This window comes from Atractosteus spatula, chromosome 5, assembly GCF_055471065.1.
Source record: "Atractosteus spatula isolate fAtrSpa1 chromosome 5, fAtrSpa1.hap1, whole genome shotgun sequence".
NCBI lineage: Eukaryota > Metazoa > Chordata > Actinopteri > Semionotiformes > Lepisosteidae > Atractosteus > Atractosteus spatula.
Window position 1 is genome coordinate 14694908 of NC_142710.1, and position 19301 is coordinate 14714208.

Genomic DNA, 19301 nt, shown 5'->3' on the forward strand with positions numbered 1-19301 from the left:
ACCTTGTTAGTTTCTTCAACCCGTCTTGTGCTGGTCTGAGGATGTGCTGTTGGCTCTGAGTGCACGAGGGTCTTTAAAATCTTTAAAATTGCTAGGTGACAGAGGTGACTGCAGTATTTGCAGATTGCCACTTCTGTGAAACATTATTATTCACTATTGTGACACAAGCTGCCCAATGTGACACAAGCTGTTTCAATGTCATAACCATAATTAGGGGATGTTTTCTAACAAGACAGTTTGGATTGATTAGATGATGACTGTTAGAGAAGCAGAGGTTGAATGTTTTACGTTAACTTCTGGAGGGTCAGGGCTGTATTCAATGCTTAAAAACAATGGAATGATGTGATGTGATCATTGAGGGATCGTCATGATGAGTATTACATACAGTAAATATTTCTTCCAAAAAGGTACACTCACAACAATTGCTCACAAGAGATACGTGTTTCTTTCACCTTCAGTGATATACATGAAGCAGTTTTCTGGTTCACTGTCATTTCATGATATTCTGGTTAAATGCAGAATTGAGCTGATGGCTTGAGGCCATCGTTCATCCTGGCCAAGTCTGTAATAGTCTGCCCACCCACCGCTCTTAAAAAACACTTGTGATTTGTTTTGAACATAGTAGCAGAAAATCAACATTCAGCTCTGGTGGTTCCACACGTGTTTTCACTGTGTTTTCAGTACTGTATGTTGTCTAGAGATAGACTGAATGGCAAAAGAGAATTGTATTATTCTCTGATGGGTTTTCAAGGCTGTGTAAGATACATTGGAGCTAATGGTGTACAACCTACCATGTAGAATGTGGTGATTCGGCCCCAAACCTGGTTCAGCAGTGGGATGGCCACTCAGATGAGGCAGAGAGCAGGTATGCAGCTTCACAAGGCAGTGGGTTTATTACCCTTTTATTTACAGGACTCTTCTTTTCACTTGGCAGGGAGACTAGCTAGGGGTACAGAGACGAAGGGGGAATGCAGTCTTCTGTAGTTTACTATGTGGTAGAAAGAGACAGAAAGCTAGGGGTGTCCCCCTTTTACAGGGAGCAGTGGGGGAGGAGAAGCTGCCAGAGTGAAAGGGCAGGGGGTAACAGCACAGTCTAACACCCGGCAGAGAGGAACACTACATAGCTCCACTGTGAGGGGCCCCATCCATTGGCTTAGAGGTTGGGACAGAGGCCTCTGACGTTTCTGGCACCATAGACCCAAATTGTCTCCTGCAGCTGGAACAGTCAATCCTTTGCCTAAATATTGTAGTGGATTCTTGCACCACCATGCAACAGGCCAGAAACACCAGAGGCAGCAGTTTGTCTCAGTCATTTTGATGCTAGCTGACCGCAAGGGACAGCTGGAATCCCAAGATCCAATTAAAGCATTCCACTAGGCCTTCTTTGCAAGTGAAGGGGGGTAGTCTGGGTCTTCTTGATCCCTAGGTGCTGACGTGTGGTAGGGAACACGCTGGACTCATAGTTCCATTCTTGGTTGGAGTGCATCTTTCGGGGGATCTGAAAACCACAGAAGAACCGTTCAATCAGTGCGTCACTCACCATCTCTGTCTTTTGATCCAGCAGGCCTTAGGCCTCGGTCCAGCATTGTCCTTCACTATTTGCACAAACCGATTGACCCTCAGGGTTCTAGGCAGGGGTCCCAGGATATCCACTGCTACCCTCAGCATCGGTGTGCTCACAGAGAAGGGTTAAAGGGCCTGGCCTTTGGGTTCTTTAAAGGATAGGAGCCATTGGAGGGTGAAATGGGAGCCCGCAGATGTGGTCATGAAAGTACACGACTGCAACCACAACAGCCAGCAGCTTGCGGTGTGTGACACAATATTTGCACTCTGCTGGTGTCATGGTCTGGCTGTTGCAGTTTATCACTCATTTCCCCTCACCTGTATGCTGCAACATAATGGATCCCAGTCCTTCATCACTGACATCGGTGTCTAGGATGAAAGGAACCTTGGGATTAGGACCGGTCAGACCTGGAGCTTCACACAAGGCCACAAGGCAAGTGTTGAATGCCTCCTGCCTTGCCTCCATTCCTTTATGTGTGAGATCTTGAAGAGGGACTGTGACTATGACAAAACCAGCCATGAAGCAACAGTAGTATGACATCAATCCTAGGAAAGGTCCTCAAATGTTTCAGGTTATGGGGAGCCGGCCCAGACCACACTGCCCTGACCTTGTCCTTCTTGCCACCACTGATGTGGTAGCCGAGGAATGATACCTCCATCAGGGGGCGCTTCTCCAGGTGCAAATGCAGGCCTGCGGCAGCAACTTGTTCCAGAACCAGGCCGAGGACATGGAGTGCACTGTTGAAGGAGCTGCTGTGCACTATCAGATCATCCAGGTACACAAGCATCATCCCGGTATTGTCACAACCGCCAGCCAGCAGAGATCAACGCGTAAGCGAGCTAATCAGCACCAGCAGCGGGTTGCTATTAACAAGCACCGCCGCACGAGTTAACACACCTGCAATCGCTCTACCGTGCGGCACGCCGGGTTATTTATACTATTCTAACCTACTTCCCGTTGCTCGGTATTGAGTTCACTTCTTGTTGCTCTGCCTAGCGTTTCTTACCCTTTTGCCTTCCTGGAATTCTGTCTACACCTTTTGCCTTCGGACTTCGGATCTCATCTCGCCCCTTGGATTGTTTGCTATCTGTGCCTATTTCGGATTTGACCCTGCAGCTCTCTTTTCGACCACGATTCCGTCTCACATTTTGGATTGTTTGCCACCAGTGCCTTTACCGGTTCTCGACCTACCCTACGCCTACGGACTACGACTCAGCTCCTGGTTTTGCTCTGTTCGCTTACTTACCTCCCAACGACTCCTGCATCTGCATCGGATCCTTTTCACCTCTACAGAGCAGCGTTACAGGTTTCTTTTCCACTAGTCGTTTGAACGGGCATTGCAGAGGCCGAAGGGCATGACCTGGGATCAGCCACCAGCTTTTCCTACTAGAAGCCAGTGATGGGAGCCATGAGGAGCCGGCCAGGGGGTTCAGGGATTTCATCAACAAGAGCCCAGGCCAAGGACTAGGAGTCCTGAAGGAGTCCGTTGATGTGATGGCATATATGTTCTGATAGTAAATGCTGAAGCTCCAGGTATTGTGCTTCTTGTGCATACTATCACAAGGGGGAAACGCTGAAGGACTGTCCGAAGGTTTGTGAAAGGTCCCAGAAGGTTTTGCCCTTACCACTTCTCTCCCGCACAGTCAGAATCCTGCCCTCCTCCCGGTTTGGTCTGGCAGTGCTTCCTGGCAGCAGGAGTCAAGGCGGAGTGTCATTTCCCCTACTGGCCCCAAGACATGGCTCTGCAGCAGTGAGGTACGGTCCCCTGTTGAGTGCTCTAGCTGAGCGGAAGCTAAGGATTGGGTGCTGGCCTGGCCCTGGGATGGCCCTGGGAGTTGCCTGTGATTACAAGAGACTGCTGGGCTCACCTTCGTAGGTGGAATAGATGTCCTTCTGGGTGGCAGTGGGCGCCGTTGCCACTGTGTCCGCCTGCGACAGAGTGGGCATGAGGGGCTTGCTGGCAGAGGAGGTGTGGAAGGAGAGGAGCCAACATCTGGTTGATGATTTCTGCATACCACACAGTGCTGAGGGTTTACATCGGACCCCTTAGCAGACAAACGGTACCTTGATGGAGGTCTAATTGGGCCTGGGACCCCCAGAGGAAATCCAGCTCCAAGATTCAGGTCTCCTGGGTGGGGTCGATCCGTCAAACTGGTCCCTTGAATCGCAGGTTCCCTGCTTCCATGACAGCAGTGGCCCAACACTGGGGGGAAGTGGAACCCTACAATAATTTTCTATTTAAAGTGCATATAATCTTTTTTTTCTTCCCTAAGACTTTGTCTTTTAAAGCTGAATAACTGCTTCACTAAGTTGCTAACAGTCTAGTGTGATACACCATGTTTATTAGTTTAATAATGTTCAGCACTGACTTGGCTGAATAGTACACTACCAAATAACATGAGAACAATTCATTTATTCTCCAGTTGTGACAATTCTTAAAAGTAAGCTAGAAAATTAATGTACTTAATATACTATATATTCATTTCCATGAACCGCAACCCTTGCTCAATTTTAAGCCATCTTCTCATTTTTTTTCATTCCATGTATTACCGGGAGCAAAAATGTTAATATTAGTAAATATGACATAATCACAAGTCTCAGATGCTGAAGTACAACTTGTTTTGTTTCTAAATATGTTTTATTTAACAAAAATATGAATGCATCTACTCAAAAGAAATATAAACAAAAGGACATGTGAGACAAAGAGACAAACAGCAAATACAATACTTGTGGCACAATTGGCAGCAATTCAGCATTTTTTTTTATAACACAGCAGTAAGTCAGACCTTAATTCTTTTCAATAACACAGAAAAGATGGAATAACATAAGGCAGAAAATATGTCTCATTAATAAGAAAGATAAGAAACGTGAGGATCTCCACCGTGAGATGAATTGGAGACTTTGTTAACCTAACAATCTGAATGCATTTTCAGTTATAAAGCTTAAATATTATACCTTTGATTTCCATTTGTAACTGTAATTCTGTTCTTATTTTTTCTATCCTTTACTATTTCAGCATGCTTTATCATCCTATTTATGAAAGCAAATTTCCAAAACTGTTTCAAAATTTTACAAAAATTGTCAATTGTGCATATGGCGCATAAAACCAATGGTAAAGTAAGAGATGCAAACATACATGAAATCATATTATTCTGTTGTACGATCTCAGTGAAACATGATGATAACCAAGCTGCTTGCTTTCATACTATGTGAACTAGGCAGCTAAATATGGTTGAATTGTGTAACACAAATTACAATACATCTGGCAACTTTATCTTCTGTGCCTTATTGTCTGTGTTTTAGTTCAGCTTTCACAATCCCGAAATTCTTTCCTGGAATGACATGTGATCATGAGTTCTATAGCTTTCATTCCCAAGATATCCAACCATTTTCCAACTGTTCCATCTAGCACAAGGTTGGAGGGACACTGGAGTCCAACTTGGCAAGCAAGGCGGGATACACCCCCGACAGGACACTAGTCACATCACAGGGCAGACAAATACACGCTCACACCAGGGCCTGTTTTTCTCAGAAGCCAGTTATCCTACCAACATGTCTTCGGACTGTGGGAGAAAACCAGAGCACACAGAGGAAGCCCACGTGAGTAAAAAACTCCACACCAATAGAATCCTAGGGACTGAACCCAGGGTCCCAGCACTGCAAGGCAGCAATGTTAACCACCGTACCACCCATTCCTCGCATATTACCTTTATCAATTAGTTACGTGTTTAGATGATCCTTTAGATAATTCACTGCTTTCTCTATTTCTCAAAGATACAAGAAGGTATGCTACTAGATACAAGTCTAGATATGTAACAGGTATGCTACTAGATACAAGTAACAGGTATGCTACTAGATACAAGTCTAGATATGTAACAAGGGAAGTTACATATCTAGACTGTGACACCTGAAGTAGGCTCCACGGCCGAAATGCTGTGTTTTCTCTCTTCTCTTATCAGTATGGAATAAACCTTTACTTGTTCCTTTGCAGCCTCCGCATGCTGACGCAGCTCCCCACCTGAACTACATATGTATCATACTAGATACAAGTCTAGTGTGCTGGACTAGAGAACAGGAATGTCCTATTAAACAAGAAGAAGCCACTCAGCAATGCTGCCAAAGCTGGCCTTCAAGACCCACCTCTAACAACCAAACAGACTAGATGGGCCCCAGATCCTCCTCTTGTTTGTAACCTTTGTAACCTCTTACGCTCTTTACAGAATACTACATATCAGTACCATAACCAAGTTTATTTTTAGGTAACTTTTTTTCTTAGATTTTTATCTGTCCCTCAAATAAAAGTTTTCTTCTAGAAATAAAATGAAATCCTCAAGGTGGAATCAGAGTTCTGTATTTGGAATTTTAATCTATCTGCATGACTAAATCTATTTCATTGTAGACACCCAGCATTAGCCACCTTTGAGGTTACATTTCAGACAGCTAAAGGCACCTGTGACTAAGATTTTGCTTTGATTTAACCTGTAATTAATGTTTACTTCAGTTTCTGAGTCAGTTCAATTCAGCCAGGTCTTTGACAAACAAGAACAGATTAAGAAGCCTGAATTTTTGCCTCTTCAATCAATGAAGCAAATGTTGTTATGAGCAAACCGTTTAGATGTTTTCCACAGGGAATGCAAATACGTTGGCAAAAAATTAAAAATAGTCTTTTCTTTCTCTCTCTCCACGCTTGCTTTTTAATTACAGGGTAGTTCTTCCTGCTTACTGCCCTGGCAAATTCCAGAGCTGCCACCAGCCTGCAGTACCAAGAGCCTGAGGGAAGCTGTAAACTGAAGATTGTAGCACGGGAATTCTTTCAGAAATTCAGGAACTACACAAATGCAAAAAATGAACTGTGCTTAAAATTCAGCTTGGATGCTGCTTTGGATCTTCTAACTGTAGAGGAGCTCCAGGAGACTGCAGTACAGATGACTGATTGAATCGGTGATTTTAATACTCAGCATAAAACGTTTTAGCCCATGTCTGTCGATTATTGAACTGTTTTATATATCAATAATATTAATGACACAGTCGTCATGACAATTTTATGATTTGCAGCCCCCGGCACAGTGTTAAAAAAAAGTCTTCGTGAAAAAAGGGGTAAATGTCACGTCGCTGAATTCACAGGATTTCTGTCCTTGAAGTGATCCGGCTCTGCATCGTGCAGTTTAGCAGGCTTTGTTCAGGATTGTACACACGAGAGGAATAGAGGAAGACAGATCAACTACACAGAAGGTTATTACGGGGAGGATATGTCACCCTCTGGTTTGAGGATAAGTTCTTGACAGTCCAAAGAGCAGATTTGTGTCCTTTTCATGCAGTCTGAAGAATACTTGTAAAAGAATCCTTCCTTTAGTTGCCTTGCACTTGTCTTGAATTAATACTCCATCTTGGGTGAGGATTAACCACTACAAGCCGAATCTGAGGTGAGTAATTCCTCCTGTGGCCTGTCTGGAGAGCTGGAAACCATGAAGCACAGGCTGAAGCACAGCAGGGGACACTGTTGCTGTAAATGTGCACCATCTGGGTTGAGCTGACTTAATGGGATTGACACATGGCCACTGTGAATCCACTGGTCTGTCTTCTGCCCAGATGCAAAAAGCACACCCAATTCTTCGGCCACAAAGGCCATTTCTTGCTTTTCTTAAGGTGGACTCTTTGAAATGACTCTCACTAGCATCTGAATCAACGATCTTCAAAACTGGATCACACTAGTAAAATTAATTTTCTATACACACAACACATTTTCCTTGCTGAACAATGGCAAGCTTCCTTTTTCCTATGTCGAAATTGATTGATTATCACTTTAAATTGCTACAATTGCAAGGACACTTTTAACTCCTTTATCCCAACTTTGCAACAAGCTGTTTTGTTTTAGAATGAACTTTCCCCAGACTCCTTATACCTTCTGTTATACTTTTTCTATATTAAACTTAGCTATCTGATGGGGCCTGCAGAGGTAACAGAAGCTGCATATATAATTCAGTGCTACGTGGAGAAAAACTTGAAATGGACTGCTGTTTTTGAGTTATGTTAAAGTTCAAGCGCACTGTGTGATCATACTTCAGAAAAGGTTTTGTAGGTAAACAGACCAGTCTGTTCCTAAAAATACCATACATTTCTGTACTACACCTCTAGATAAGCATGTGTTGTCTGAAAGGTAATCTCAGATTAAGCCTGGACTTCACAGGTGCTAGACAAAGATTTCGCCTGATAATGTTTTGAGACAGGTGTTTGTGTTTTACGTAATGATAGGTCTTTTAACAGGACACACTAGAATGGAAAGACACTGAAAAATGCAATGCACTTGTACTGGAAAACATGTTACATGTTGTGGAATACATTTTCTGCAGAAGCGTCTTTTAAATTATCAATCTCCATTTACAAGCACTTTTAATCATCATTGTAATTTAAATGTGTTTAAAACGGTCCATATTTTACAATATAAATACAAACTGAAATACAGGATACCGCATTAAGATACATGTTTGCATGTCTGGACCAGCAACACACATGTTTTCTCTACTTATTCTAACTCATCTGTTGCCTAAAGTTTTCACAAATCGTAACAGGCTTCGTGAACTCAAATATGTAACAAATCAGGTCGGCAAAAATGATTAAAAAACAAATTTACGCATTTAAAAAAAATAAAATACAAAACACATGAACAAACCTGCTTTGTGATACGAGTCAAAGAAAGTTTCCACCTTAAGAAAAGCATTTCTTCCCAAATGCCAACTGTACACAATCTGAAGAAGGGTCTTTCTCTGGTCCGCTCTCCCTCTGTTTTCATGAGGTGCTTATGAAGTCTAGTCACCCCCCTTCTCAGCATGCCTTGTTTGTTTAATGACATCAGAACACCGTCTGTTTTCCTTTGCACTTTCTGCAGGAACCGTAAATGGCTGAGACCAGATAGGCAGCAGCACACAGGCAGCAGAACACAGAGGCTGTGAGGTATACTTTATACAGGCAAAGGTGCTTGTAGAGCTCCAGATTGCAGAAACTGTTCTTATCTGTCTTATAGATCATGATGCCCAGAGCTACAAAAAACAGTAGCGTGGCTAACAGGTCATGCAGGGTATTGCTCAGCAGCCATCGATCTCCACCCAGGAAGGGCACAAAGTCTTGCTTGTCCAGGAGTGTGACGAAGTAGAGAGCCAGAGTCAGGAGCCAGAAGAGCACAGCCACGAAGAGGACGAAGTGGATGGAGCCCTCATACTTGTTGGCGGCGATAGTGATCCACAGCCCGGCTCCCACAAGAATTTGTAGGACTCTCAGGATCCCAATGAAGCTCTTGAGGAACTCCTTCTTGACACTCAGGCTGGTCCTGTTCACCTGCTGCTGAGGAGGCATGGCGGTATCTCTGAAATATTCTCCGCTTTGGGGGGAAAAGCTCTGCTTGTGGTGAAAAGGGAAGACAGTCGGAGAAATCTTTAGCCCCAGGGTTTTGAAATCAGTCTTTCGTCTTTTCCGTTTCCTCTGTAGCTGCTGCAAAGCTGAGCATCTCCTCCCTTCCTTTTCTTCAAGGGGTGGACTAGGGTGTGTGGAATTGGGGGCAGGCTTGAAATTTAAATCTTTCTCCTCCTCCTTCCCCTGAGCAAATGGTTCCCTTGCTGTTTCTTTGGAAACAAAGAGCTGGGGAAGGGGGATGTGGTGGTCAGCGTGTACGAAGAGCAGTCTCTCTGTCCAGCTCCAGGCTTTGCTCTAATCTGCCCTTTTAGAAAATGAAAAACAAAACAACAAAAAGATTCTGTACTCTTCTGATCTTAAATGTACTTCATCTTTTAACACTGAAATTAGAAGGTCTCTTTTTGAGGGGAATGTGCACAATACTAACACATTAGCAGTTGTAAGTAGTAAACTTTGTTTTTTTACGCAAAACAGTTTGGTTTATGTAAATTCGAAGTATTTAGAAGACAAGGTAATACTGAATCAATTAATATTATTTCTCATATTCTACCTATTCAGTGCTAAATTATTTAAATAAATAACTACAGATTGTGCATGTTTCTTTTTTCTAACATTTCTGTAAAAAAAAACCAAGGAAGCACTATAGTAACTCTTATGCACTGAGACCACCCAACACGTTTATAGGTTAATAGGTTAGGTAAAACCAGAAATCATCACAGTACCGCAACTGAGAAGAAGACACGGATTGCCTTGCACATCACCGTTAAATAAACAACAGCATATCTCCGGAGAAGGATTATTGTCTTGCATATTTCTCTGACTATAATAAAAAATATTACATATTAAATGTATATATTATTATAAATACAGTATGTATATATACATTGGCAAACCAAAGGATTAGGTTATTTTTTTTTAAAAACGCAAAACCTCAACTCTTTTTTTTTAAAACATAAAACGTTTTCATAATTGGCCCACTTTTTACAAAAACATGAATAAAATTAAAAACAACGTGCAAATATTCTGCTTCACCGAACGTTATTGGTGGTTGCGAAGGGACAAGCAATACGTTTATTCCATGCTGAAAACAGAAGAAAGAAAACACAACGTTTCCGTTATTGTTGGTTTACGGTTGTATTTTATGGCCCCGCCTTTAATTACTTTAAGACCCGTTCCTGAAACGTTTTATCTTTTTTTAACAAGTCCGGGTCTTTCTGCTGTACTCAATTTAGACTTTTTTTTGTTATAGCATCATTCTTAAAGTCACTCCACAGCATCTCCGTGGGATTAAACTCTTCGGACAAAATGTTATCTTAAAACAACACCTTTCACAACAGGTTGCCATAGATCACTTCACATGAAAACAGCCACAGTACAATCTCTACTTAACTCAAGAACAGAATAATAAAGTCAAAGGACCACAAAACATTTATGTAAAACGCATAACTGTAATTTGTATAAAACAGCAAGAATACATCTACAGCTGTAAATCAATTTTAATTAAAAATGTCTTTAGCCTGATTTCAACTCTGACACTACAGGAGCTTCCTTTGCATAAATAAGAACGGTTACAAACGTAAACGGGACTGCCAGACCGCTGTTCGTCGTGTGAAGTGCGGAACGTTTTGTAATCAGGGTAAAAAAAACGAAACTCTTAAAGCACGCAAACACGCGTCTGGGGCGGGGGGGTTATCGTTATGATTTTAGCTATGCGCGCCCCGCGGCCACAGAGAACGCTCTTTTCACAGTACTGCAACCCCAATTGAGCTCACAGCCCTGGGCATTGACGTCAGTAAGGGATTACGCTTTAAAAGCAGCGACGTGGCCCTGCAGATGTTAACGGCTTGCCACGCCTTTGTCGGTTTCGGATTGCTCCAGAAAAACTGCATCCAGCCTTATGGGCGGAGACGGCCGTGTTTCTGTTGCTCACTGTTAATGTACGCCTGCAGGGTGGGATGAATACTGAAATGTAACCTTCCTAGTTTGCAATGTCAGGCTGTACGGAGCGGGCAGAAAAAGCTGAAGGAGCTACATGAGGTGACGGCTTCTGTTTTTCAAGAGCAACGTCCTGCTGAGGTAATAAGTCGTGCAAGTAAAACTATTTTGACTGTTTTTTTTTCTAGAAATACAGTTCTGTCTCTAAAATATGTGTATTTTAGTTTTTGCCTATTCGAGTCGCTTCACTTGTGTAATGTTGTTTTTTGAATAGTAGAGCTGCTGAGATCCCCCTAATAGAGTGAATTATTCCAGCAGAGCCACCAGGATAGCTAATGTAGCGCTCAAGACAGAAAAAAAAACAGCGTCGTTAGAAATGCTCTGTAAGTGCAACTGGAAGTTTACAGGCAAGATGAATGGTTAGGTTATTCTGTAACTAATTCCCAAATACATGCTTTCCCAAAACAATTGCAGTTTTCAAGCTTCTGTGTCGCCTTCAGCTACATTTCTACAAAATGTTTGCTCCGAACAGTCATACAATACATGAAGTGATTGAAATCAGTACATTACAGCAGCTCGTAGCGGGAATGCACACTCGACCGATCTCTGCCTTTTTCTACGTTATTGTGAGGGAAGGATTAACAACTTTTCATGGGCAAAGAGCCCTGCAGTTATTTGGACAGCTGCGCGGCACTTGTAGTCAAGGCAGTGTCTGCTGGTTTTCAGTGCAGCTTGGCTCTTAAAGAGGTAGACCAGCTGATCACTGACTCAACTGGACCAATTTAACAGCTTCTTGCAGCTCTTCGGATGTTGCAGCTTTAATGAGACCTAGAATAGCCAAAGAGACAAAGGAGTTCTAGGACCACAATCTTTTTTTAAGGTTATTTTTCTATTAGAGTCAAAAGGGATTTGCCCATTTAACCAAATAGCTCATTTAAGATAGATACTTTATTGATCCCGTGAGGGAACTTGCAGTGCAACAGCAGCTTTACACAGACAACACAGCCACAGTGTAACGAATGATACAATAATAATAATAGTACAATACAATCAGTACAGTGAGGGGTGCACTGAAAGAGTTACTCACAGTCCGGACACACAAAGAACAAACTAGAACAGAACAGTACGCAGAAAAATCGTATCACACATATGAATATAGATGTAAATATAGATATAAATGTATTGCATGGGTCCCTGGCATATATTGCACAAAAAACGGTTGTAAACGGGAAAAGAAAAGAAAGAGAACAGATGTAGCAGTAGATGTGTAGATGCGTTCAGTCCAGAAACAGGTCACTGTCAATGTTGGCTCTGCCCAGACGCAAGGTGGATGCGTTGTACAGTCTTATGGCAGATGGAGATAGAGAGACAGCCACAGAATCTGTAGGTCCTCAGGACCTGGAGTTAATGGTTCATCTGCACTGACTCTTCTGCAGTGTTGAGGCCAAGACATTGTCAGGGATGGACGTAGCCTTTATACATGGAGAAGTATGTAAACCTTTGGTCCATTTGACAGGAAATGTAACAGAATCTTTTACTCGTGACAACCCGCCATACTCCCACATCCTATAAAGAGGTCAGGAAGACCATTTAGTGCAAACTGCACTGTTGTCCTGAACATGAAATCACTGGGGCAACAACTGCCATAGCAGAGTTGGTTAGGTGTGGGTTAATATCCTGAGGTACGTCTGCTGCAGACAGTTCATACTACACCATGTGCACACACCCAGTCTTTGATAAATACGGTAACTAAGAGTCACTTAGTTACAGACCTAATTCAGGCCATCTGCCCAGTAATGGGCTTTGGTGTGCTGTTTCTGTTTTGTTCTTCTTTAAGCAGGCTTACATACATTAATCAGTGACGAAGCACAGGCACGCTGTTGTCTTTGCTTCAGCTGAACAGATCTTTCACAGCCCCATTCATCGCAGGAGTGGTTCTTCTGGTGTTTTTTGTTTGACAAAAAAACGAATCTTTAAACAAAACACTGAAGTTCTGCAGCTGGGTATCCTGTGTGTGACGTCACCTTTCTCTGACAGTTCTGTTGGGAAGTGTAATTGGGATTGTTCGTTTTTTTTTATATTTTTTTTTATGATTACACAAAGGTGTTTTATGCTAGACAAATGCAAAGTTTCAGCGAATATACATGTTTTGCAAAAATCCCAGCTCAGATATTTGTGTGTCTGTATATTTGTGCCTGCAATTCTGGAGGATTCTGACTTCAAATATTAGGCCTCAAGTAAGTAAAATATTTTAATGCTATTTGTTATATAAAAATAAAATTTGAGTTATATGGAGATGTAAATCAAATGTGAGATCTTGCGAAAAAGGTACATACAAACATTTTGTGAGTTAAACTTTTGTGACCATGTATTCAGAAAACTGTATGTACTTAAATATCCATTACCTTTGCTTACTCCCTTTCTTTCTCACTCCTGAAGAAGGCTCCACGGCCGAAACATTGTTTTCTTTCTTCTCTTTTCAGCTTGGAATAAACCTGTCACTTGTTCCTTTGCAGACTACGCACGCTGACGCAGCTCCCCACCTGAACTACTTCAATATCCATAGAAACAAATGGGGATTCAAATGCATAAATGCTTTGCATACAAGGCCCAGAATGTACTAATCAAAGAGAAAAGTTGAATTAGCACTGTAAAAGAAGGAAAGTTTTAAATAGAGTCCAATATAACATCCATCTATAAACAGCTATATGTTTTTAAATATAATGACTTTCTTGAAGTCATTATTTTCAGAAGATACTCAGACAGGGATAGCTACATGCTAGAATGTGCATCACTTTTTTCACATGTGTTCAGTCAGCCATGCGTACAGAGCAGGTGGCTTATCCTCTCATGATGCACATGGCACTAGATCAGAAGGAAACCCTGGAATGAGTCACTGTGTGATTGTGTAGTGGGGGAGTGGTACAGTAACTCGGTATCCATACTCTCACCATGCAGATATTACAGTATCTTAATCAGCATTCAGCCACTGTCAGAAATACAAGACCTATCACTGTTTAAAAAAACTTCCCTACTTAGAAAATACATCTGTGTATTTTCTTGGGTGTCTAGGGATTCCTTTCTTTGGTTGGTTGGGTGGTTGATGCCGTTTTATTTTATGTCATTATCACAACACTTAAAGTGCTACAGATGTGGCTTGTTTGCAAAAGTGATGATGAACCTGCTTCCTGTACTTTATTATGTGTGAAATTTGGCATCCTGCTGTAGAACACACATCATCTCTTACTGCTACTGGCTCCACTGTCTGAGTGGCCATCGCAGTGGTTTGAAAAACTATTCGGAGCCTTGCACAGTTTTCGCATTCTGTTGGTTTCAAACAACTTTACAATGAGCCATGCAGTTGGTTATGTGGCCTTTGTCTGTGCGCAGTAATAGTGGTTCCCATAATTTCGGAATAAATACGCCTATCTCTGTCAGGTAGTACATTTCAAACAGATATTCAAAATATATTTGGAATACTATATCTTGAATATAGTTATATTTTGAAAATTATATATTTTGAATATCATGATATATCAAAACAACTCCAGGATAAAGCTGTATAAGAAGGTGTACAAATACTGAGTTTTCAGGAAAATTACCAAAGCAAAAATGAGAAGGATATGTACCGTATTTTTTGAGTATGAATTGAGTTTTTAAGGCTGTATTTCTTTTAAATGTGGTATAACAATGAAGATCCCTCTCCGTCAGGAACAGCGAGGTTTTCTGTAAGTGACCTGTGACACATTCAGTCTTTTTACTTGCGCAAAACCAGGCACCCAAGACAGGGGCCCATAGATACAACGAGAAGGGGCAAACAGCTCGGAGAATAATTTATATTTGTCATCGTAAATGTGAATTAAGCAGAATGGAATTCCCACTTTTATTACGAAATGAATTAAAATAGAGGCTCTTGGGTTGATTACCGTTTGTTTGGTGTAGCTCATTATCAAGGCGCCCTTTCATTCCCCAGTTCACATGAACCGCTTGTCATCTGAAGGTCATCCCCGAGCGCGTGTTTGGCAGTGCGCCCGGCTTGTTGGCGGAGTGGTAGTGTGGCCCTGGGGCCGTGGGGGCTGCTCCTGACGGTGCCGACTGCTTGCAGGCTCAGGCTCAGCCCCGGAGAGAGCTCGGAGGAGGACAGAGGTGTCCGGGCCGCGGCTCGGGTCCTGCAGGGCGGGATGGAGGCCACTGCGGCCCCGGCCGCCGCCGCCGCCGCCTCCGCCGGCCCCTCGCAGCTCTGGAGACTGTCGGAACGCCGGAGCCGCAAAGCTGCCTCCCCCAACATCTTCAGGGGCGTCCACCTGCGGCAGCTGCAGCGCCTGTTCCGGCGGTCGGGGGACCAGCAGGCCGAGCAGCGGGCGCAGCTGGTCTGGGGGCACAGCGACGCGGCGGGACTGGCGCAGGCGCTCACCAGGCTGAGAGGGAGGAGCCGCAGGAGCAAGCGGGGGTCCGAGGGGGCTCTGGGGCCTAAGTGGCTCCACGCCTTTGGGCATCTGAGGTAAGACAGCCCCGGTCCCCCTCTAAGTTGCTAATTCCACCACATTTCTTTTTTCTTTCACCACTGACATTGCTGGTGTAGAAGAAGACGGAAAACACAGGGCTATTATAGCCGATACGGGGTCAGGGAAAAGGCAGCAGAAGCTGTTTTTTTTTTTTTTTTTAAGCAGCTGTGGCATTTAGTTCTTCAGAGCAAAGCGCTAAGAAAATGAGCTAATCCTGTTTCCAGAACTGTAATTCACGGATACTGGAGGATCTCTTGTTCTTGGGTTATTACTGGGGTGTGGTGCAGAATGGGCAATGCAGCTAGACAAGGTCACTTTTGTTCAGTGGTTTGACTGCAGAGCTGGACTGAAATGCCATGATGGTATAATTGGTTTAATTATTGGTTATAGGAACCCCATTGGGATATGTAGCATTAAACGTTGTAAGAGATTCTTGTAGAGTGTTGGCAGGGGAAGTGTTTTATTTTAAGAAAGGTTAGACTTTTTCTAAAGCTGTATGAAGTAACCCTTTCTTGTGTTAGTGGGAGAGGAATACTTTTGCAGAAATACGACAAATTCAGAATGCAAAATCTGCCGTTCTCTTCCCCTACCCTTTTTTTTTAACTTAAAACCCCTTTTGTAAAGAGCAATGAATGATCTTCTCTTCCCAGAATCAATGAAGATCCTGCAGGGAGGACCACTGAAGATGATGTGGGAGAATCGGAGACTGAGTTGACAAGCTCCAACTGCACAGACACAACTGCAGACTTGTCCTCTGCTGGCCAGAAGGACAAGCCGCCTGCTGACAGGCACCTGGGTTTGGAGAGGCAGCAGACAGCCGGCCTTCTCAGAAACAGGGGTGGCGCTGTCAAGCAGGAAGCCGAACGAGACCCTGAGAGATACCTCCATCGCATCTTATACTGACAGCTGACGTCTCTGTCGCAACACACACTGGCTGCAGGTGAGATTGTATGGGACATCAGCCATGTGATGTTCATTGAGGTCAGAGGCAAAGAACGGCATTCTCTACATCTGGACTGAAAACCAATGACGGGATAAAATCTTAAAATCCCTTCTTCTATCCTCGGATTATCTCCGAAAATTAGCCTCTTTTTTTTTAACAATGTGTCATGTAAGGGAAGGTTCAGATGAAATGTAAACACTATAGATTTGAATTGTTCTGTACTTAAAATTAAAATTACTGACAATTTAGAAAAGGTGATGTTTTATACCAGTTAATGGAACACTACAGTTTTGCTTTATTTTCCAATTTCTTGGTTCAGTGACATTCAATAAATTTCCCAATTATAAAATATAGTACAAGACTTGTCTCACTAATAAATTGTACACCAAAAAACTTTGTTTAGCTGTTGTAACCAATTTAATTAAGAAATTTGAGCCAGATATCAATACAGGCAGGCTTTTTGACTTGTATCCTGTTATATAGCTGCTTGTTTGGAACTTTTTTTTTGCTCAAACATTGAAGATCTTGTGTTTCTTATTAAACAATATACAGTATTTAAAATGCACCCTCTCACAAGTTCAATTCCCTGTCAGCTCTCATTACAACCAAAGGATAATGTCACTTGAATCGGAGAAATAACCTCATACTTGAAATTGAAATACAGAACTATTCATATATCATATTGATTTTTTTATTTATTATAAGTATGTAGTGAACAGTGTTTTGCAATAAAAACCTATTTAACCATATAGAATAAATTATTTTGTTACTATATGTGCAAAACGCACTTCTCTTTGCACCACTAGCGTTGTGGGAATGTTGCTTGCTTCGTTACTGTTTATTTACACTTTTCATGAATTGCATTATGTCAAATGGTTACCATAAGCTGACTCTCTCAATTTGTATCTTGTAGCAGAACAATCAGAGATGATAGAAATTGTTGTTTTCTCATTTTTGTAACTATCCTAATACATACATCTTCAACTGTAGTGTTAAATGTGTGTTGCCACGTCAACCCATGAGGTCAGAGAATAAAATGAACTCTGCTGCGCCATCTGGTGGACAGAAAAGATTTTGGCAAAACCCTGTTTCTGGATGGCTTTCCTGATATTTGCGTTTTCCAATTCAGGGTCAAAGGTGGCGCCAAAGCCTATCCCAGCAAGCAACAGGCAAAAGCAGGATACACCCTAGACAGGAAACTGCTCCACTGCAGGGCAGACAGACCCAAGCACAAACACTCACACTCGAAACCAGGGCCGGTTTTTCCAGAAGCAAATTAACCAGCCAGTATGTTTTTTTGGACTTCGGGGGCAATCTCACACAAACACAGGGAGAACACAGAAGCTCCGCACAGAGTTTAATCCTGGTCCCAGCGAGGCAGCAATGCTAACCACTGCACCGCTGTGCAACCTGCGTTCTTGAAATGTTATATTAAGACAACTGAACCCAGACTATAGTCACCTTAGGCCTCATCCCCACACAATTTCAGAAGGATAACAAATTGTTGACTTTTTAAATATATTACTTCAGAGTTGTATTCTAAAATTGTCTTCACATTGCACATTTAAAATATTAAATATAATCTCAAAAACCTACAAAAACAAAGATCTGACTTCAATTTCCTTAGGCTTTGAGGTGCCTTTTTGTGTTTTTTTAACACTGTGACATTTCCAGCAAAGCTGTAACGAGGAGAGGGCAGTGAACTTTCTTGGCTGTGTTCTGCATGGAAATCTGTTGCCATGTGTGAAAACATCCAGTCAGCTGAGAATGAATGCAAACAAATGACAACCTGTCTCTCTCTTGCTGAAATGGCCTAGCTTTACAACCCTGAAAGTAACATATACAGTATCTCGGCAACGTATATATATATTCCAAGTATATTTTCCAAATGTCTCTGGAAACCTTTCAGTTCCCTTCCTTGTTGTATGATTGTGTCTGTAGACTTCTAAAAGTTAATGAAAAATATAATTTTTTTCATCATTGAACACTGTTTAAAGTAACAAGCATGGACAAAATCTCGACATTAACCTAGCTCGGTTCAGGACATCGGAAAGTTAAGGCAGTCTTTCAACATGGCGCATACTGCACATGCCTTTCCGTACAGAGAATGCTATCCAAATTAATGCTATAATTTAGCACTTCAAAATCATTGTCATAAAGACACTACATTCTCTTGTCATGGCACCTGTCTGAGGTTGACCTGAAGAATTTCTAAGGCTGGGTTTTTGTGGATTGTGGTTAGATAATCCCCTAGCGCAGACCTTCATCCTTAAGGTGCATATTCCAAATCCCAGCAGATTTCACGTAATTTTCACCGCAACCCAGTTATAGTTAAAGATAAGATGGCGGAATAATGGAATATGATTTATTTCTGTTATACGCATTTTCTTTCATTAAATAGTTTACATACAAATTATACAGTGCATTGTCAGAACAATACATTTCAGGTCAGTTCGGTAGCTACAGCAGTAAATGTTTGTCAAAACAATAAACAAGGTATCTCAGCTGTTAAAAAGGAAAAAAAAAAAGCAACATGGGACTTTTATTTATGGACCAGGTGAGGGTAGCTGCACTCTTCCCCAAGGCTCCTGTGCATGGGCTGTGTCTCTTCCCTGCTCCACTAATGTTGAACAAAGGTCCCCTTGTTCCCAGAAATGTCTGATGCACGCACGTGCTGCGGGCAACTCTCCACGGTATCCAGGACGTAGAATAGAGCGCAAGACATGCCAGAATCTCAGCCGCACAGCAATTTCTTCTCATCCGAGATCTCGAGTCAAGTTCCCAATGGGAACCCAGAGCAAGACTGAGCACTGGACAACAGAGGTGCAGGATTAAGCCGAGCAAAACGGCAGGCAGCCGCTGGTGCAGCGCGATGGGTACGTCACGGCGGGGGGGGGGGGGGGGGTGACAAGCCGGGTCACCCTGAAAAGAGCCTCTCCTGTAAGAC

At 42.5% G+C, this 19301-nt stretch overlaps 2 protein-coding genes across 2 annotated transcripts; one reads left to right on the forward strand and one right to left on the reverse strand.

The window, feature by feature from the left end:
• Positions 1–4174: 4174 nt before the first annotated feature.
• Positions 4175–10741, reverse strand: marveld1 (MARVEL domain containing 1). The gene is made up of 2 exons (XM_088915185.1): positions 9694–10741; positions 4175–9270 (listed from the first exon to the last, which is right to left on the reverse strand). The coding sequence occupies exon 2, from the start codon at positions 8912–8914 to the stop codon at positions 8414–8416; it is 501 nt and encodes a 166-aa protein (XP_088771311.1). The 5' UTR covers positions 8915–9270; positions 9694–10741; the 3' UTR covers positions 4175–8413.
• Positions 10647–17103, forward strand: avpi1 (arginine vasopressin induced 1). Its single transcript, XM_088915183.1, has 3 exons — positions 10647–11047; positions 15012–15407; positions 16062–17103. The coding sequence occupies exons 2-3, from the start codon at positions 15088–15090 to the stop codon at positions 16312–16314; spliced, it is 573 nt and encodes a 190-aa protein (XP_088771309.1). The 5' UTR covers positions 10647–11047; positions 15012–15087; the 3' UTR covers positions 16315–17103.
• Positions 17104–19301: the final 2198 nt, after the last annotated feature.